Consider the following 22,252-nt stretch of genomic DNA (forward strand, 5'->3'; position numbering starts at 1 on the left):
ATGGAATGCATAAACATCGATATCCTAGGCATTAGTGAACTGAAATGGACTGGTATTGGCCATTTTGAATCGGACAATCATATAGTCTACTATGCTGGGAATGACAACTCGAAAAGGAATGGTGTTGCATTCATCATCAAAAAGAACATTTCAAGATCTATCCTGAAGTACAATGCTGTCAGTGATAGGATAATATCCATACGCCTACAAGGAAGACCAGTTAATATGACTATTATTCAGATTTACGCACCAACCACTAGGGCCAAAGATGAAGAAATAGAGGATTTTTATCAGCTGCTGCAGTCCGAAATTGATCGAACATGTAATCAACATGCATTGATAATTACTGGAGATTGGAATGCGAAAGTTGGAAACAAAGCAGAAGGAGCAGTAGTTGGAAAATATGGCCTTGGTGATAGAAACAATGGTGAATATCGAATGATAGAATTTTCCAAGACCAAAGACTTCTTCATTGCAAATACCTTCTTTCACCAACATAAACAGTGACTATACACATGGACCCCGCCAGATGGAGCACACAGGAATCAAATTGACTACATTTGTGGAAAGAGACAGTGGAAAAGCTCAATATCATCAGTCCGAACAAGGCCACTGGCCGACTGTGGAACAGACCATCAATTGCCCATGTGCAAGTTCAAGCCGAAACTGAAGAAAATCAGAGCAAGTCCACGAGAGCCAAAATATGACCTTCAGTATATCCCACCTGAATTTAGAGACCATCTGAAGAATAGATTTGACGCAGTGAACACTGGTGACCGAAGACCGCACGAGTTGTGGAAGGACATCATGCATGAAGAAAGCAAGAGGTCATTGAAAAAAACAGGAAAGAAAGAAAAGACCAAGATGGATGTCAGAGGAGACTCTGAAACTTGCTCTCAAACGTCGAGCAGCTAAAGCAAAAGGAAGAATTGATGAAGTAAAAGAACTGAACAGAAGATTTCAAAGGGTTTCTCAAGAAGACAAAGTAAAGTATTAGAATGACATGTGCAAAGACCTGGAAATGGAAAAGCAAAAGGGAAGAACATGCTCGGTGTTTCTCAAGCTGAAAGAACTGAAGAAAAAAATTCAAGCCTCAAGTTGCAATAGTGAAGGATTCTATGGGGAAAATATTAAATGATGCAGGAAGCATCAAAAGAAGATGGAAGGAATACACAGAGTCATTACACCAAAAAAAATTAGTCTGTGCTCAACCATTTCCAGAGGTAGCATATGATCAGGAACCAATGGCACTGAGGGAAGAAGTCCAAGCTGCTCTGAAGGCACTGGCAAAAAACAAGGCTCCAGGAATTGATGGAGTATGAATTGAGATGTTTAAACAAATGGATGCAGCGCTGGAGGTGCTCACCGGTCTATGCCAAGAAATACGGAAGACAGCTTCCTGGCCAGCTGACTAGAAGAGACCCATATTTATGCCTATTCCCAAGAAAGGTGATCCAACTGAATGTGTAAGTTACAGAACAATAACATTAATATCACACGCAAGCAAAATTTTGCTGAAGATCATTCAAAAACGGCTGCAGCAGTATATCGACAGGGAACTGCCAGAAATTCAGGCCAATTTCAGAAGAGGACGTGGAACCAGGGATACCATTGCTGATGTCAAATGGATCCTGGCTGAAAGCAGAGAATACCAGAAGGATGTTTACCTGTGTTTTATTGACTATGCAAAGACATTCGACTGTGTGGATCATAACAAATTGTGGGTAACATCGCAAAGAATGGGAATTCCAGAACACTTAATTGTACTCATGAGGAACCTTTACATAGATCAAGAGGCAGTTGTTCGGACAGAACAAGGGGATACTGATTGGTTGAAAGTCAGGAAAGGTGTGCGCCAGGGTTGTATTCTTTCACCATACCTATTCAATCTGTATGCTGAGCAAATAATCCGAGAAGCTGGACTATATGAAGAAGAGCAGTGCATCAGGATTGGTGGAACTCATTAACAACCTGTGTTATGCAGATGACACAACCTTCCTTGCTGAAAGTGAAGAGGACTTGAAGCACTTATTAATGAAGATCAAAGACCACAGCCTTCAGTATGGATTGCACCTCAACATAAAGAAAACAAAAATCCTCACAACTGGACCAATAAGCAACCTAATGATAAACAGAGAAAAGATTGAAATCATCAAGGATTTCATCTTACTTGGATCCACAATCAACGGCCACGGAAGCAGCAGTCAAGAAATCAAAAGACGCATTGCATTGGGCTAATCTGCTGCAAAGGACTTTTAAAGTGTTGAAGACCAAAGATGTCACCTTGAAGTCTAAGGTGCCCCTGACCCAAGCCATGGTATTTTCAATCACATCATATGCATGTGAAAGCTGGACAATGAATAAGGAAGACCGAAGAATTGATGCCTTTGAATTGTGGTGCTGGTGAAGAATATTGAATATACCATGGACTGCCAGAAGAACAAATAAATCTGTCTCGGAAGTACAACCAGAACGCTCCTTAGAAGCAAGGATGGCGAGACTGCATCTTACATACTTTGGACATGTTGTCAGGAGGGATCAGTCTCTGGAGAAAGACATCATGCTTGGCAAAGTACAGGGGCAGCAGAAAAAAGGAAGACCTCAATGAGGTGGATTGACACAGTGGCTGTAACAATGGGCTCAGGCATAACAACGATTGTAAGGATGGCACAGGACAGGGCAGTGTTTCATTCTGTTGTGCATAGGGTTGCTATGAGTCGGCACCAACTCGATGGCACCTAACAACAACAACATTTAACATTGTGGTGGAAGTCCTAGACAGAACAATAAAGCAAGAAAAAGACGTAAAGGGCATAGAAATTGGAAAGGAAGACATAAAACTGTCTCTGTTTGCAGATGATATTATGCTATACATACAGAACCCTAAAGACTCCACAAGAGAACTACTGGAACTAATAGAAAGATTCATCAGAATAGCAGGATACAAGATAAACATGTGAAAATCAGTTGGATTCCTATACACCAGTAAAGATAAAAAAAAAAAAAAGATAGCTATGAAAAATCACAGAAGCAATACAATCTATAATTATAAATACAATCTATAAAAAATAATAAAATAGAAATAAACCTAACCAGGGATGTAAAAGACCTATACAAAGAAAAGTATAAAACACCACTGCAAGAAACCAAGAAGACACCTACATAAACGGAAAAGCATACTATATTTATGGATAGGTAGATTAAATACAATGCAATCCCAATCCAAATACCAACAGGACTCTTTAAAGAGATGAGAAAACTAATCATTAACTTTATGTAGAAAGGAAAGATGCCCCGGGTAAGTAAATCATTACTGAAGAAGAAAAACAGAGTAGAATGCCTCTCATTACCTGACCTCAGAACCTACTATACAACTAAAAAAAAAAAACAGTAGTCAAAACAGCCCGGTACAAGCACAATGACACATAGACCAGTGGAACAGAATCTAGAACCCACACGTAAATCCTTCCACCTATGGTCACCTGCTCTTCACCAAAGCCTCAAAGTCTATTGAATGGGGAAGAGATAGTCTTTTTAAAAATGGTACCAGCAAAACTGCATGTCCATCTGTAAACAACAAAATTTGGATCATACCAAACAAGGAGTTTGTAGTTAAGTAGGCAATGGGGAATCATTGAAGGTTTTTCAGGAGGGGTGTGATGAAATCGGAAAAATGCTTTAGGGTGATTAATCTGGAAGAATGTGGAAGAAAATCATCTGCTGAGAGTGAGGGGCAGAGCTGTAGTTAGGGTTTTGGGGTACATTCTCATGGTCTGGGGTAATGGCTGCAGGGAACAGAACTCAAAGAGATGGTTAAAATATTGTAGGGCAGCAGTGAGGACCCAAAGGCAGTGAAACCCATACCTTAATCAATAGGCAGGTCCAGAGTAAGAGTGGGAAAAAGTGGAGTACTAATGGATGTATACTGGCAAGATACACAGTGGTATAGGGGAGTGGGTTACCTGGACACTTTGTTGAAATGGCTGAAAAGCAAGAGAAATCAAGGAGTTGATAATCTGAGAGAAAACTAAGAAGCCAAACAACTGGAGGCATAAGGAAGAAAAATGGGCAAAAAAGAAGGTCAGAGAGGTGTGAATGACAGAGAATTTTAGAAATAAAAATGGTAATGATACATGGAAAATAAAATCTTTGTTTACAAAGTGAATAGCATTGTGCAGTGCTTTGAAATCACTTCGAATCTTATCAGAGGTTTCATTTTGATTCTTTAGAAAGCTCAGTCTAGTGCTAGTGGGAGCTCACATAAATTTGCTGACAAAACAGCCTGCACGTCTTCTGTTCCGTTCCGACCAACCCCTCTAGGTCAGCTTGGTCTGCCCAAATCAGGACACCCACCACCCCCACCACCCCACTATACACACATATATACCTCCAGTCCAATCCCATAAAGACAAGGAAACCAAAACCTAAAGAACGAAGGTGACTAGCCCATGGCTGCTCTTTCCATTATAGGGAAAAGCAGAGTAAGATCCTCGATACCCCAGATTCTTGCCTCTACTCCGTCATCTATTTCTCTTCCCAAATCACTTTCCTCCCCATCAGCCTCCTCATGGCGTCCTTCACTTCAGCATTCCTGAAGGAGTAAATGATGGGGTTTAAGAGTGGTGTGACCACTGTGTAAAACACAGCCACTAGCTTGTCCACAGGGAGGGTGACACAGGGCCTCATGTAAACAAAGGAACAGGGTATGAAGAACAGGCCCACAACTGTAATGTGTGAGGCACAGGTGGAGAGGGCCTTGCGCCGCCCCTCTGAAGTCTGTCTCCTCAGCGAGTGCAGGATGACCATGTAGGAAGCAAGCAGCACAGCAAAGCTGACCACTGAAATGGAGCCGCCATTAGCGATGATTAGCAGGCCAATGAGGAAGGTGTCTGAGCTGGCCAGCTTCAACACAGGGTGGACATCACAGAAGTAATGGTCAATCATGTTGGGGCCACAGAAGGGTAGCTGGAAAATGAGGAAGGTTTGCCCAGCAGAATGTAGCAAGCCCCCCCCCCAGGTGGCCCCCACCAGGAGACCACACACACGATGGTTCATGACGGCTGTGTAATGCAAAGGCTTGCAAATGGCCACATAGCGGTCATAGGCCATCACTGTCAGGAGAAAAATCTCGGTGCCACCAAAAAAATGGAGGAAAAATATCTGTGTGATGCATCCCTTCAGGGAAATGACTTTCCTCTCAGTAAAGGAGTCAATGATGAGCCTGGGGGCTGTGACAGAACAGTAACAGATCTCCACAAAGGACAAGTAGCTGAGAAAGAAATACATGGGGGAAATGAGGCCTTTGCTGGCCATAATGGTCACCACAATGAGACCATTGCCCAGCAAAATGGCTGTGTACATGAGGAGAAACACCACAGAAATGATCTTCTGCACATCCTGGTTCTGGGAAAGCCCCAAGAAAATTATTTCAGTCACATTGCTTGAAGCAGCCATGGCTTAAAGTGCAGGGTCTGACAGCCTGGAATCACAGAAACCAAAGAACTCTCATCAGTAATTAGAAGCATCCTTTTCAGGCCTTCACAACTACCGTCATTCTGCTCCTTTCTGAGTTCGTGCTCTGCCTTTGGTTCCCCCAAAACATGTTCTCCATAAGACAAGTGGACGAAAGGACAATCATCTGTTGCTTGATTAAAAAAACAAACAAACGAACAAACCCATTGTCATTGAGTCAATTCCAACTCACAGCGCCCCCTATAAGACGGAGTAGAACTGCCCCATAAAGTTTCTAGGGAGGGCCTGGTAGATTCAAACTGCTGACCTTTGGTTAGCAGACGTAGCACTTAACTACTACACTACCAGATGGCATTCCCAAAATAGGATTGGAGCTTGGTAATAATGCTTCCTTGAAATGTTTTCTTTGATACGGGCACACGCGTTAGCTAATTTAATCCTCAAGATAAAACTGAGAGGATATTTTATCATAAGAAAACCAAGATTCGGAAAAGTTAAGTCACTTATTCAAAGCCACACAACTCATAGTTGAATAACCAAAACCAAACCCATTGCCGTCGAGTCAATTCCAACTCAAAGCAACCCTATAGGACACAGTAGACCTGCCCCCATAAAGTTTTCAACGAGTGCCTGGTGGATTCGAACTGCAGATATTTTGGTTAACAGCCATAGCACTTAGCCACTACACTACCAGAGTTTCCTCATAATTGAATGGAGGTCCATACTTTTCAAAACGTAAATGTTTCTACTACATCTCTTATTTCTTCAGGGTGCCTTACATTGTGCAAAATAAGAGTTTTATATCAAGCTTGCCTTGCACTATAATGTGGGACTGATTACCTTCAGTGAGTGCTGGAATTTCTCAACTCCAATTATTCTGCAGCCAGTGAATCTAACCAGGGTCCCTCAGGCATAAAAAAAGGGTAAGGGGGGAAAAGGAACAAAGTTGTGAATATATGACCACTGTCTTTGGAGGTGGGTATAGAGAAGGGGAAATGTGAGTCCTGGGGCTAACGGCTGAGAAACAAGTCAAAGGCATTAAAGTCCCATTTTACAGCATAGTCTGTTGTTCCATGAGCTTGTCATAAGATGCTTAAATCAGAGCCCCAGAGCAGAGCAAGCCTATGCAAGGAAAGCCTGGAAGATGGGTGTCAGGCCTGCGTCCTATAGCAACAGCATCTTAAAGAGACCCAGACATGCACTATAGAGAACCCTGAGGACTGACAGGGTGACCAGATCCCAGCCTTTTAAGTGGTCATTCCCTCAGGGTAAAACAAGCCCTGCCAGCAAACCCAAAAATATCCTGAATTGATATTCACAGACCTCAAAGGCCAGGTTGCAGTCCAGGCCAGTCCTGATCATATTGGAAAAGGGCTACGGCACTGTGCCCTAGTGACAGGGACACAGGGTTTGGGGTCAGAGGACTTGGGTTCAAATCCTAGCATTGCCACTTACTAGCTCCGTGACCTTAAGCAAGTACAGAAACCCTTCCAAATCTACAATTTTCTTCTGAAATAGGAATAAAAATACTTGCTTTATAGTACTGTTTTGAGAATTGAAAGGACTTATGCATTTTAAACACAAATTACAAACCACAAAAGTATAATTTACTGTGCATTTATTCTGCCCTATCATCCTCTGTTAAAATGACATCCTGTTTGGTAAAGCAGAGGGTCAGTGAAAATGAGGGAAACCTTCCATGAAATGGATTGACATGGTGGTTGCTACATGGGTTCAAACATGCCAAAGATTGTGAGGATGGTGCAGGATCAGGCAACATTTCCTTGTTATATGTAAGGTTGCCAGGAGTTAGAGCTTACCTGGAGGCAACTAAGGATAACAAAAACAACAACACCCTTTATGAGATGCTGTTGCTGCAGGAAGAAGCCTTGACACCCAAGCTTTCCTTGTGTAGACTTGCTGTCCCCTGGAGTTCTGATTTCAGTACGGACTGTTATAAATGAGATTTAAAAGCCCTGACTTGTTACTTAGCCGTTACTCCCAGGACCCTGAAGGCATCCTGTTACTGCATCATATTTCCCCTTCTCCATACTCACCTCCAAGAACCGTGGTTGAAGCTCGGTGATTTTGCTTCCCCCACCACCCTTAGTTTCCTTCTTATGCCTGTTAGGAAGCCTGGTTAGTTTCATAGCTTGCAGAATAATTTCTCTGGGCAAACACTAGCACTTTATGATGTAAGACAAAACTGAAATGAAATCTTTATCATACTGGCCACGTAAAGACCTCAGTGGAAGTAAAAGATGTAGTGGAAACATCTATGTATCTTTTCAAATATGAGCTGCGTAGCTTTGGGCAAGTGACTAAACCTCTCTGGTCCTCAATATCCTTATCTGTAAAATGAGGATAATGCTATCTGCTCGCTGTTGTGCTCCTCCTTTACCTCCCCACAATGCTTCTCTATGTACCCAGCTAATCCTTCTGCCATTGATACAACGGACGCTACACCCTATGCCAATGTTTTACACACAGGATGTTAAAAAAAAAATATGCCAATGTTTTACACACAGGATGTTGACATAGAAGACAGTAATCTTAGATGGGCCTGCATCATCCTCAAGGGGAAAAAAAGCTCTGTTACCTTCTGTGAAACTTAGCTTCAAAAGTGAGTGCTCTCTGTGCCTATAACGGCTTCTGACTTGGGGTGTCAGTGAGAAAGGTCCTCTCAGAGGAGTTGCAAGGACCACTTTAGTTTTCAAATTAAAAAAAAAAAATAGTTGTTCTTTTCTTGTCCTAGATTGTTGAAGGTTAACAGAGCAAGATGTATATATAATGTAATGATCAGCTTTTCAAAAAAAGTAAAAAGATGTTTTAGAAAGGAAGAAAAGGAAGCTAATATTTATTGTACTTCTAAATAGAACTGGAAAGTATTTGAAAGATAATTTCATACAGAGGTCGTCAGACCAGCTAGCCATTGACAGTGACAGTGGCGTTTTACCTGTGGGGTCTAAAATGCCTTTAATTCTGACTGTTTAATTGTTGGGGCCAAAAGAAGAAACTATGAAGGACAGGTATGTTTTCTCATCAGGCTGTCAGTAACTGAACCTTTCCAGTGTTTATGATTAAGAAAACCTAAAATTAGAATGAACGTAGAAGCTTAAGATGAGCTGGCCCCAACAAACAACTTCTGTGAAAATGCTTTCAATCTTTAAAATGAATCTGGTCCCTACTCAATGGTCCTCATTTTACTTTCCATGTCCTATAACCACATGTACTGAGTTCTAAAAAATAAGATTCATCTGGCTTCTTCCATCATTCCTTTCCTCCCACATTTTCCTCCAAAGATATCATGTCACCAGAAGAGACAGATGGTGACTCCTTCCTAGTTTCCTTTACTGAGTGATCATAAACTGTAAACTTTGGAAGGAACTTGTGGATCCTCTAGACTGACTCCCTCATCTTACAGAAGTGGAATCTGGGACCCAGAATCAAACAGCTAGTTGGGGCAGACCCTGTCTATCCCTTGCTTCACCGCTTCTGGAATGGAGGGAGAACATGGAGAGAGAAAAGAACCATGTGCATAACAAAAAGTAAAGCAAAGCAAAGCGGAAGAGTACACTCCAAGTGAATGGATGAATGAATAAGAGAATTAACAATAATGTGGTTCAATTTCAGTCATTTACTTGCCCGAGGGGCAATTTCTGCCCAGACAGCCTAGGCAGAGTTTATAGGATCTGGAGAAGAGAGGATATTTCAGGAATCAACCAAACTGGACCACCAGGAAGATAGTTGCAAGATTTGCCTTGGGGACTTGAAATCTTAGCTCCAGCACTTGGTCACCAAGGGTTAAATTATTCTCTACCTATTTCTCATGTATCTGTCATGTCTCTGAAAAAAAATAAATAAAAGATAGCTTTTGAGGCCAGAAACAGTGTCTCTTGTATCCTATGTAGCACAAAGTTCAGAGGTGGGAACAAAGCAGATGTTAGTGTTTTTGGTTTGATCCCTTGATGCTACTATACCTGTTTCAAAGACAAAGTAACACTGTGGGTGTGCTGTAGGCAGCAGGGAAGCTAAAATATATGGGGGTAAGGTTATCTAGTCTAAAAATAAGGGCTCTTCTCTTTGAAAATAAAATTCAAAGCATGCCCCAGTTTAGACTAAGTGAATGAACCTACCTTGAATATTGTTTGTTGTCTTAATCCTTAGCTTTTTCTTCTAGATGCCTTTTGTAGTTATAAAACTGATTCACTTGAACCACATCACCCCAGGAAAACAGTTTTATTTCACTAACAAAGTCTAAAGACAAAGTGATCAAAGAAATATAAAGATTGGGTTAGTATTCACACGTCTAAAATCTGGCCATCTTGGCTCAAGACTTGATCCTCAGCAAAATTTGGGCTTCTGTGAGGCTAATCTCTGTTCAGGTTCAGATGGGGCTAATTTTCATTTCTCCAAAAAAGGCCAGATGTGAGGATATCTTAGCAAGGCCACTTGAATTTTTCAAAAGAGTATTCCTGAAAAATGCATGACTCACCAGTGGATTGAAATCTAACTCTGCACACCAGTCCACCCTGGCCATGGTGCCTGTAGCTCAGATGAGAATGACTCTAACCTCTGCTCTGAGCCAAGACATAAAGTAGATTTCTCACAGATGCCAAAACCCTGTCATTTATCTAGGAGGGAGAGACATAGAACAGGATGATGTGTAAAGTCTCCCTGTCTGCTGAAAGAGTCAGCAAATCTAAGAAACACCCCCCCATGTATGAAAGTGTGTGGAAGCAAGAATAACACCAGTGGAAGGAACCAATGTGTGTGAAAGCCCCTGAGTGAGAGTCTGTCCATCCATGGTAAGGGCTCAATGAATATAACTGATTCAGAATCTGTTAAATGTATAAATGGCATCTCTAAATGTTGATCTTCCCCATGGCCTCACCAGGTGCCACCAAGCCCTCAAGCTCAGTATGTCAACTTCAGCACTTTCTCGCTAAGAAAGTTGCATAGAACTAGAACAGAGTCAGTTGACTCTAAAACCGACCAAAAGGAAGACTGAGGATAATATTTGCAGGATTGAGATGCCTGAGGCATTTAAGGTGTGTGAGATGGAAAATTGAGAACAGAGAATTGAATTCCCTGAACTTTTCTGGCATCCCTTGTCTGGGGAGTTTGTAAAGAGGAGAAAAAGTCAGTTTCCCAATTGTTTCATTCAGAGGTTAAGAAACGTATCTTCTAATTAATCCAATTATAAAACTGGAACTTTTTCCCCTTTTATGATTAGCCCTCTCTAGATCTGGCCCCCGGAGTTTTCCCTCACCATTCTCAAGTGAATGATAGAGGAGACTTCGATATCATATCCTTTCTCTGTCCCCACCACAGACATCCTCAAGAGGCGATCAGTGTCCTATTCCTACTCTCACCTCTCATTGAACCAATGATGTTGCTCAGTTCAAGGAACACTTGAACCAAGTGGACGTGAGCTATATCACACACACACTTCAGACATGTCACTTGAATCAGAAAATGCCAGACATGGAGGTCCTTTGAGATCATCTTGTCTGCCTCATTCACTTTAAAGACGGGAAAACAGCCAAAGAGCAAAAATTGCTTCTACAAAGTTTCCCCATGTATTGGTATATGGCTAAACCAGCTCTCTCCCGAAGCCCAGTACAAGAGCCTTATAACTGCTCACTTTTAAATTTCTAAGCATTTAACCACAAATTATCAGCACATTGTTTTTACAAGCAGGGGCTTCAAAAAGACTGGGGTTCCATAACTGATAGCTGTAGTCTCCTAAATAACAACACATCACATTGAGGTTGGACATTATTGTATCTTTCAACTTTTCTTTCCAACACCTCACATATAATCAAAGTAACTTGCTACTGTGTTGTTGATAGGTACCATCAAGCTGGCCCCAACTCATAGTGACCCCAGTTACAACTGAACAAAACACTGCCCAGTACTGTGCCATCCTCACAATTGTTGCTATGTTTGAGCACATTGTTGCAGCCACTGTGTCAATCCACCAAGTTAAGGATCTTCCTCTTTTTTGCTGACCCTCTATTTTCCCAAGCATGATGATCTTCTCCAGGAACGGGTTCTCCCTCATAACATGTCCAAAGAACATAAGACAAAGTTCTTCTAAGGAGCATTCTGGCTGTGCTTCCTCCAAGAGAAATTTGTTTGTTCTTCTGGCAGATCATGGTATAATCAATATTCTTCACCAACACCACAATTAGAATGCATCAATTCTTCAGTCTTCCTTATTCATTGTCCAGCTTTCGCATACATATGAGACAATTGAAAATACCATGGCTTGGATCACTTAGCCCTCAAAGTGACATCTTTGCTTTTTAACACTTTAAAGAAATCTTTTGCAGCTGATTTGCCCAGTGCAATGCTTCTTTTAATTTCTTGACTGTTGCTTCCATGGGCATTGATAGTGAATCCAAGTAAAACAAAATTCTTGACAACTTCAATACTTTCTCCATTTATCATGATTTTTTTATTGGTCCAGATGTGAGAAATTTTGTTTTCTTTATGATAAAGTGTAACTCATACTGAAGGCTACAGCCTCAAGTCCTGTTCACTTTTAGCAAGCAAGGTTGTGGCATCTGCATATCACATGCTGTTAATAAGTCTTCCTCCAATCCAATGCACCATTCTTCTTTAGATAATCCAGGTTCTCAGAATATTTGTTCAGCATAAAGATTGAATAACTATGGTGAAAGGATACAACCCTGACACACACTTTTCCTGATTTTAAACCATGCAGTATCTCCTTGTTCTGTGAATGGCTGCCTCTTGGTCTATGTACACATTCCTCATGAGCACCATTAAGTGTTCTGCAATTCCCATTCTTCACAATGTTATCCATAATTTGTTATAATCCACACAGTCAAATGTCTTTTCATAGTCAATAAAACACAGGTAAACATCTTAATGGTATTCTGTGCTTTCAGTCCTTTGACATCAGCAATGATATCCCTCATCCCAAGTTCTCCTCTGAATTGGGCCTGAATTTCTGGCAGTTCCCTGTCAATGTACTGATGCAAACATTTTTGAATGATCTTCAGCAAAATTTTGCTTGGGTGTGATATTAATGATAATGATCCACATTCTGTTGGATCTTCTTTCTCTGGAATGGGTCTCTTTCAGTCAGTGGGCCAGGTAGCTCTCTTCCAAATTTCAGTGTTGCATCTGTTTGTTGAAACATCTCAATTGGTGTTCCATCAGTTCCTGGAGTGTTGTTTTTCTCCTATGTCCTCAGTACAGCTTGGGCTTCATTCTTCAATACCATTGGTTCTTGATCATATGCTATCTCCTGAAATGACTGAATGTCAACCAATTTTTTTGGTACAGTAACTCTTTATATTCCTTGCATCTTCTTTCGATGCTTCCTGTGTTGTTCAATATTTTGCCCATAAAAAAAAGTTTTTAATTGCCATAGAGTCTATTCCAACTCATAGAAACCCTATAGGACAGGGTAGAACTGCCCTACAGGGTTTCTAAGGAGTGGCTGGTGGATTCTAACTGCTGACTTTTGGTTAGCACCCTGAGCTCTTAACCACTGGGCCACCAATCCTTCAATATTGCAACTCAAGTCTTGAATTTTTTCTTCAGCTCTGTCAGCTTAAAAAATACTGAGCATGTTCTTCTCTTTTGGTTTTCTAACTCCAAGTCTTTGCACATGTCACTTTGTCTTCTTGAGCTGCCCTTTGAAATCTTTTGTTAAGCTCTTTTACTTCATCACTTCTTCCATTCGCTTTAGCTACTCCACATTCAAGAGCAGGTTTCAGAGTCTCTTCCAAAATCCATTTTTGTCTTTTCTTTCATTTCTCTCCTTTTAATGACCTTATGCTTTCTTCATGTATGATGTTCTTAATGTCATCCCACAGCTTGTCTGGTCTTCAGTCATTAGTATTATTCAATACATCAAATCTAATCTTGAAATGGTCTCTAAATTCAGGTGGAATATACTCAAGATTGTACTTTGGCTCTCATGGACTTGTCTTAATTTCTTTCAGCTTCAACTAGAACTTGTATATGGCAATTGATGGTCTTTTCTGCAGTCGCCCCCTGGTCTTGTTCTGACTGATGATATTTAGCTTCTCCATCATCTCTTTCCACAGATGTAGTCGATTTGATTCCTGTGTATTCCATATGGTGAGGTCTACATGTATAGTCGCCATTTATGTTGTTGATAAAAGGTATTTCCAATAATTAGGTCATTGGTCTTAAAAAAATTCTATTATATGATCTCCAATGTTTTCTGTCACCAAGGCCATATTTTTCTATTACTGATTCTTCTTCTTTGTGTCCAACTTTTGCATCCCAATCACCAGTAGTTATCACTTTACTGTAGGAATTAGTATTTCTATTCAACAGATTGAGTTACTGGGGCTCAGAAAAGTTAAAATAATGGAGCATAGGGGCTGGTGGCATATTCTATAAGGCTGGAACCTGCACACCTACTCACTTGCTCCAACCTGCTATCGCAGGCCCAGCCTTTCTCTAGTTCCTACCAAAATACCACTGAAGCAGTTAAAAAGTCGCAATACCAAAAGCAGATGGCTTAGAGACAGGATCTGGGGGGACTTTTACAAGCAACAAAGGCTGATGGCAGGGAGTGAGATAAACAACCAATGTCCCATGCACACTTTTCTACATTTGAAGGAGAGACCACTTCTTCTCTGTTCCACATCTTACCTCCCTCACACAAACACATTGCTCTGTTGGTTTAGAAAGGTAATAAAAACAGGGGATCCTTGTTGAATATTTACTGTATTTTTACCATTGCACCTTCTGTGTTTGTTTACCAGCTGCTCCCTCTCCTTCATGAGGCATTTTTTGGTATTTTTGTAAGCATACTATGCTAATTTTCTTATAACAACATATAAAAAAAAATTGGCATAGCTGCGCCTAGCAAAATACATTGCGGGAGATGGGAGCAGCTGGCAAACAAATGTAGAAGGTGTGTGTTACTTGTGTAAAAATATAGCATAGACACCAATTGTTCTGCTAAACATTTTATATGACATTTAATTCTCAAACAACCAAATGTAATAAGCAATAGTATTATATCCATTACGTAGACAAGGACACTGATACATTAATCTGTCAAACTCACCAAAGACCACACAGCTACTAAGTGACAAAGTTACAATTTAAAAGTAGAGAGTCTGGTTGCAGAGTCTGTGCTGTGAACCTCAAATGACAGGTGACTAATCCTCTTCTGCTTGTGTTATCTGCCACCTCACCCCACCAGCTAATAGAACCTTCCTCTCTGCAGCTATTTGGAAGGTTATTGAAACACCAGAAAATAAATTAGAAAAAATAAAGAGTAGACCAAGAAGGAGCGCTGGGAAAATGGAGAAAAGGAGGCCAACAGTGATGGTAGCATATTACTCCTGGAAAAGATAATTCTCACAATAAAATGTCTTGAGAGAATACAAATACTGAAAATCTCTTTAAATGAATGAATACTGAAAAATCCGCAGTCTCAGAGTTGGAGATGGTAGTTTTTATTGGTTTAGAGTGTTACAATTTGCAGTGTAAGAGACTATTCCTATCCTTATGAAATATTCTGTGTTTACAAACCATTATGAATTTGTATGTACAAATAGCTTTCAAAGTGCACACACACACAGAGACACATAACTATTCAGAGTTTTTAGCACATTGGTTTGTTTTCATTTAATAATATACCTTGGTGATCTTTCTTAACTTCAAGTATAAATTAGGTAACTTTTTTCTACTGACTTTACCTATTATTTCATATGGACGGGTGTAGCATTATTTATTTAATATGTCTTTAATATATGGATATTTAGATTTTTTCCTAGGTTTTTATTATTATAGCATTTTTGCATTGAAAATTCTTATACAAATATATGTACACATTGGATGCCAGTTCAAAGTTATAAATATTTTTTATTTAGTCAGAGGGTGCCAAGTTGCTGGCAAGTTGGATGTGGTTGAAGAGAGTATTAGTGAAATGTAAGACAACCACAGAGAGACTAAAAGATTAACTGATATTAAACTTTGATAAATTAAGTGCATCTTCTAATCTCTAAAATAACTTTTCATGGAAAACTAAAACAATGAATCAATTCCAGACTAAGAGAAGCAGAAAACAGAATAATATTAAAATAACAATATTCAAAAGAACAGGTAGAACAAATTGAGTGTGTTTGGTAAAACGACACATTTATATGCAAATACATTAGTCCTTACATTTGATGAAAATGGAATAAATGCTTCTATTAATAAACAAAGATTAATCTACTGGATAAAAAAAATGTAAACATCTGCTGTTAACGAGAGATTCACCTAATGAATATGGATACAGAAAAGTTAAGGTTGAGGAAGAGAAAAAGATATATCATCCCAACACAAAGAGACAATCAGTGAAGCTATAATATTTCATACAAAATATATTTAAAGCAAAAAAGAAAAATACAAGCAAAGTAGAACACTTCGTAATTATGCAGGTTCAATTCACCATCAGATGTTATAATGCTATGGTGGCTAAATGTAAAAAGAGCGGTTATCTTTTAAAGGTATAATCTGAAACATTTACAAATGAAATGACATGATGTCTGAGATTTTATTCAAATTATACGGGTAATGGCGAAAAGGAGTTGACAGGGATACAAACGAAACAAGTTTGGTCATGAGTTGACAACTCTTGAAGCTGAATGATGGGTAAAGGGATTTTTAACACTATACTCTCTACTTTGACGTATATTTGAAGTGTTCCATAATAAGAAGGTTACAATAAGCATCCAGCAAACATAATAGCCTGACTTCTTTGAAGTAGGGCTCCATTTGGCCCTGTGATCCCCAATGGAAATTCTGTTGCCTGATCCAAATAGGTTGGCTGATCCTGAAGATGGACACTGCAACTGCTTTGAAATAACTCTTTTATGCAAGATGCTCATCAGAATGCTCAAGGACAGAGTGGAGACTTTCCTGAGTTTACTGTATGACAGTTGTGTGTCAGTTTGCATTGAAAGGTATATATGTGCAGCAAAAAAATAATATGTTGAATCGGTAGCTTTTCTACCTCCAGAGAACAATCAGTTCATTACAATCAATAAATAAATAAATTTTAAGAACACATGAAACAGCTAAAGCATGTAAAGGAAAGAAAGAAACCAAAAGCTACTGAAAAACAAAAAAGATGAACAAACAGAAATCCATGTGAACAAATGGAAATACATACCATGACCCTGCATAAGAAGGCTGCTTATCATTAAAATGTAGATTTTTTTCTAAATAAACTTATAAATGTAAGGTTGTAAAGGGGAGAGCTTGCACTGGGGAAAGAAAGAGAAGAAATGGATGATATAAAGGGGAGAGGGGAGAGCTTGCACTCCAGAAAGAGAAAGAGGAAATGGTCTCTACAGGGGTCTCTGACTTGGCAGTTAAACCTTAACAGGGGGAGGTAGGAGAAAAGGGTATAAAGCCCTAAGAAAATGACCGTATGGGGCACTCAGACTCTCTATCTTAGTAGCCCACTTGCCACTCCATGGTCAAGTGTACTTTCGCTACTAACTCTCTGCTAGCTAATAAACCTCTGCTTTTTTTTTTTTTTTTTTACTTGGCACTATTTGTCTCAGTGTTTAAATTCTTTTCTACACCAAAGACAAGAACTGAGGGCATTCTCTCAGGTAACAAGGTGACTTCAATCAAAATTATAACAGGCTGTTTTGTGGAGGTGGAAGGAATAGGAAGAGAAGTAAAATTAAATTTAAAGTTCGTTTGGAAAAACAATTGCCAGGAGAATTTTGAAAATGAAGAGCAGTGAGAAGGGACTAGCCCCACCAGACATTAAAGCATCTTCATAAAGCTTCCATAATAAGAAACAGTGTGGTCCTGGGTATTCCAGAAGCTATAAAGTAAAATAATGATAATTAATTGCAAAAAAGCATAAACTTCTGTATGTCAAAAAAAAAATAACATCAAAGATCAAATGACAAACCAAGGAAAAAAATCATACCAGAAAGATTAATCTTTATATATAAATAGTTCTTAGAACATAAAAAAAGAATCACAACCCAAATATGGGAAAATGATTTAAAAAAAAAAAAAAAAAAAAAACAGTGCCGTCGAGTCGATTACCGAGAAAATGATAGGAACAGACAATTCACAGAAAATGTAAATGGGCTCTAGCCATATGAAAAGATATTCAACCTTGCTCGAAATAAATGCAAATTAAAATTATACTAGCTGCCATTTTTTAATCTATCAGATTACCAAAATCCCAAAAGTCTAACATTACATTTTGCAAGAAAGACAAAATTGTTGATGAGAGCACAAATTGGTACAATCGCTGCAAAGGGTAATTTGGTAACATCTATCAAATTACCAAGAAATACACACATTTGATCCAGTAATTCCATTTCTAGAAATTTAACCTACAGATTAGTTTCATGTGTTTAAGACAAGGTTAATCACTGCAGCACTATTTGAAAAAATATTATCAGTAGAAGACTGGTTAATTAAATGCTGATACATCCATTCAATGAGGACCACAAAGCTATAAATAATAATAATGTAGAAAAATCTTCAAGATATATTGTTAAATAAGGCAAGTTTCATAACTGCTTATACTGTATGCTATCGCCCAAATAAAAGCTGAAGATCAATGGGAATACATATTATATATATATATAAATGTATATATATATACATTTTTATATTTGCTTAAGGGAACTCTAGAAGAAAAACAGGAAACTAAGAAAATTGTTTATCAAGTGGGAGAGAGGAAAGGAGTAATGGAGGAAGGAAGGAAATAAAACTTTTCACATGTACCTTTTCAGTTCATTGATTTTTTTTAAGCCTTATGAAAGAAACTGGTGCTATAGGATATTCTAAACACAAAAGCAATGGAAAAAATCAAAAGGAAAAGCTGATAGACTTTACTACATAGAAAGGTAAAGCCTTTGAACATACAGCGTTGTAAATAAAACTCAAAGTCAGTTAAACACGGAAATACTATTTTCACGAAAAAAAATTGAAGAAATGCAAATTAAATGGTAAGATGCATACGAAATTTGCAAAATATTTTTAACTTTCTATTTTAAAATAATTTCTGAGTTACAAAAATATCGCGATAATAGCGTAAGGAATTTCTGTATACTCTTAATCCATATTCTCCAAATATTAGTATTTTGCCACATTTTTTCTTATCATTCATACTCTCAATAGATAGAATTTTTTTCTGCAGTGCTTAAGCTACCAGTCAACACGATGTCTCTTTGCCTTTAGGCCCTTTAGTGAGTAATTCCTAAAACCAAAGACATTCCCTGGCATAAATACAGTACAATTATCAAAATCAGGAAGTTAACAGTGATGCATCTCTATTATCTACTCTACAGGCATTTTGTACTACTAACGCCCTTGATCTAGTCCAGGATCCAATCCAAAATCACATGCTGCTTTTAGTTATCATATATTTTTAATCTCCTTTAATCTGGAATAGTTTTTCAATCTTTCTTTGTCTTTCATGACCTTGACACTTCTGAAGAGTAAAACAAAAACAAAAGAAAGAAAACCAAACCAATTGACAGTCAAAACGATTCTGACTCACGGCAACCCATGTGTTTCAGAGTAAAACTGACTCCATAGGGTTTTCAATGGCTGTGATCCTCCAGAAGTAGATAACCAGGCATTTCTTATGAGGTACTTCTGGGTGAATTCAAACCACTAAACTTCTGGTTAGTAGCCAATTATACAGACCAATAATTTTGTAAATTGTCCTTCAATTTGAGTTTGCCTGATGTTTTATAAATTAGACTCAAGTTATGTATTTTTGGCAGTAATACCACAGAAGTGATATTGTGTGCTTCTCCAGTACATTATATAAGGAGGCACAGGGTGTCAGTTTGTGCCATTACTAGTGTCCCTTTACAACTCTGAACAATTGTTTAAAGTTGTGTCTTCGAGGTCCCTCCACTGTAAAGTTACATTTTTCCCTTGTGGGGAGACACCTTGGAGTCCCCGGGTGGCACAAACAGTTAATTGCTCAGCTATTAACCAAAAGGTTCGTGGTTTGTACCCACGCAGAAACACCTCAGAAGAAAGGCCTAGTGACCTGTTTCCAAAAGGTCACAGCCTTGAAAACCCTGTGGAGCGCAGCTTTACTCTGCAGTATATGGGGTTGCCATGAGTTGAAATCAATTGGTTTGGTTGGGTTGGGAAGATACTTTGAATATATAAATATTCTATTTCTCAACCCCCCCAAAAAAATGTTTAACAACGTTATCACATTCTGTCAAGAGCACTCTCACAGGGTAGATGAATTGTTATAATTTTTCTGGGAATCAATTTAACACTATTCCTCAAAGTCTTCATATGCTTTAACAAAGTAAATTCACTTTAGGAAGCGAGGTTAAAAGAAAATCAAAATTATAGTGGAAGATTTCTATTCAAGAATATTTACCACAACGTTATTTATAGTAGTAAAAAATTAGAAACTACCTACATATCTAACAACAGAAAAATGACTAGTTAAGTTACAGTATATCCACAAGAGATTATATTTTATAAGCAATTAAAATGAAGTTTTTAAAGATGGACAAAAGATAGAATAACCCTAGAACCAACAAATGTTCTGCATTTTATTTCTTTCAACCCATTCTGCCCTTCCCAACTTTCCATTTAGACTCAGCATCATTCTAAACTCACGGAGCCAATACTCAGTCTCTATTTCTCATTCAGTTTCATTGTTTTGCTCCACAGCCTCTTCATGGCCTTCTTCACTTCAGCGTTTCTCAGGGAGTAGATTGCAGGGTTAAGGAGAGGGGTAATCGCTGTGTAGAACACAGCCACCATCTTGTCCACAGATAGAGTGGTAGAAGACCTCAGATAGATAAAGATACAGGGCCCAAAAAACAAGGCGGCCACAGAAATATGGGACCCACAGGTGGACAGGGCCTTTTGCCGCCCCTCAGAGCTTCGAGTCCTCAGATGGAGCAAGATAACCACATAGGAGGCTAAGACAACCGCAAAGCTGATCACAGACAGGGTCCCCCCATTGGCAACCATCAACAGACCAATGAGAAAGGTGTCAGAGCAGGCAAGCTTGAGCAGAGGAAGCAGGTCACAGAAGAAGTGGTCAATCACATTGGGGCCACAGAAGGGCAAGTGGAAGACGAGAAGAACTTGGGCAAGGGAATGCACAAAGCCCCCCACCCATGCTATTCCTACCAAGACAGCACACACTTGCTGGTTCATGATGGTAGTGTAGTTGAGGGGCTTGCAGATGGCCACGTAGCGATCATAGGCCATCACAGTGAGCAGAAAAATCTCGGTGCCACCAAAGAAATGAATGAAAAAAAGCTGTGTCATGCAGTCCCACAGAGATATGGCTTGCCTTTCAGCCAGCAAGTCCAAGATAAGTTTGGGGGCTGTGGTAGAGGAGTAGCAGATCTCCACGAAGGACAGGTAACTGAGGAAGAAGTACATGGGGGAAATAAGACTTCTGCTGGTTATGACAGTGAGCACAATGAGGAAATTCTCCAGCACAATTGCTGTGTACAAGAACGAAAATATCACAAAGCAAACTTTCTGTACCTCCGGATTGGTAGAAAGTCCCAGAAAAATGAATTCAGTCACATTGTGTGTGTCAGCCATGAAGTCACCACTAGGATATAGTAGTTTGAGCGGGTGATCTGAAATGATACACAACACGAGACTCCTTGGTTGAGGTAAGTGGGTGAATTATATCATAATCCTCTGGGTGTCTTAGAAGCTTGTGATATCAAAAGATTAATGGGAGTTATTTATGTGTATAAGGAAAGAGCAGTCTAAGAAGGCAGAAGAGCAAGTGCAAATCTGTGAAAATGTATCATGTGTGGCTGGAGTAAAGGAGAGAATAGGAAAAGATAAAGCTGGAGATAGAGTCTGAAGAAAGTTTATGAAGGGCTGTTATGGACTTGTGTGTGTATCCTGTAATGACAGCAAATTATTAGGAATGCTATTCAACTGGAAAGTAAAATCACTTTGTAGGCAAAGGTTGGACTAACGGAAACAGACCAGAAAGGGGGAAACCTGTTAGTAGGTTAACATTTCATTGAACCATGTGGGACAGCCAGGACAGTGTTCTGTCTCCATTTTAGATGTCTTCCTACTGCCTTCAAATGTTTTTAATTGTTTATCGTCTGCAGCATTCACTCATTCCCTTTCCCTTTGCTTCCTTGGTGTGCAGAATAACATTTTTGATACTTATTAATCCCTCTTACCTCTGCTTCTCCTCCTAATTCTCTCTTTCTTCTCTTGACCACTTAATGATCTTTCTTTTTCCAAGGGTCTAACTCAATCCCTAAACAATTCGTCTTACTGGTACCTTCATATCCTCCATACATATGCTCCTCAGTAGCAACAAAAATCCAAACCACCCCTCCTGTGCCCACTCATGTCCTGACACATCTTTCCCCACAGCCCAGCCTTCCAGACTCCTCAAGGAATCACCATGATCGCTCACTGACTGATTTGCAGACCATCTAGTCCATGCTGGACTTTCAAGGTAGCTAGTCCACGGAAGCTGATGTCTGTGTATCAGCAGAGCTATTCATACACTGACTCCATGCAGACCTAAGACCAGGACCCATATGACTTCCACTCACACCACAAGCTTCTTTCCTTCAGTAATTGGGATAGACTCAGATGATTAAGCACCCTGAGCCAGAAGAAATCACTGGTAGAGTTTATAATTACAGAGATAAAGAGAGAGGGTAGAGACCAGCCCTAAACTGCCAGGTTAACAGGGAAGATTTATGAAGAAGCCACTAAAGGAAGGAAGCATTTACAGGAG

At 39.4% G+C, this 22,252-nt stretch overlaps 2 protein-coding genes across 2 annotated transcripts; both read right to left on the reverse strand.

The window, feature by feature from the left end:
• Positions 1 to 3,849: 3,849 nt before the first annotated feature.
• LOC100660976 (olfactory receptor 4X1-like) lies at positions 3,850 to 5,705 on the reverse strand. Its single transcript, XM_003412087.3, has one exon. It carries the CDS (start codon positions 5,452 to 5,454, stop codon positions 4,525 to 4,527), a length of 930 nt encoding a protein of 309 aa, XP_003412135.1. The 5' UTR covers positions 5,455 to 5,705; the 3' UTR covers positions 3,850 to 4,524.
• A 14,437-nt stretch (positions 5,706 to 20,142) lies between these two features.
• Positions 20,143 to 22,051, reverse strand: LOC100661264 (olfactory receptor 4X2-like). Its single transcript, XM_023550610.2, has one exon. It carries the CDS (start codon positions 21,070 to 21,072, stop codon positions 20,143 to 20,145), a length of 930 nt encoding a protein of 309 aa, XP_023406378.2. The 5' UTR covers positions 21,073 to 22,051.
• Between the last annotated feature and the right edge of the window lie 201 nt (positions 22,052 to 22,252).

Source organism: Loxodonta africana, chromosome 7 (assembly GCF_030014295.1).
Source record: "Loxodonta africana isolate mLoxAfr1 chromosome 7, mLoxAfr1.hap2, whole genome shotgun sequence".
NCBI classification, from domain to species: Eukaryota; Metazoa; Chordata; class Mammalia; order Proboscidea; family Elephantidae; genus Loxodonta; species Loxodonta africana.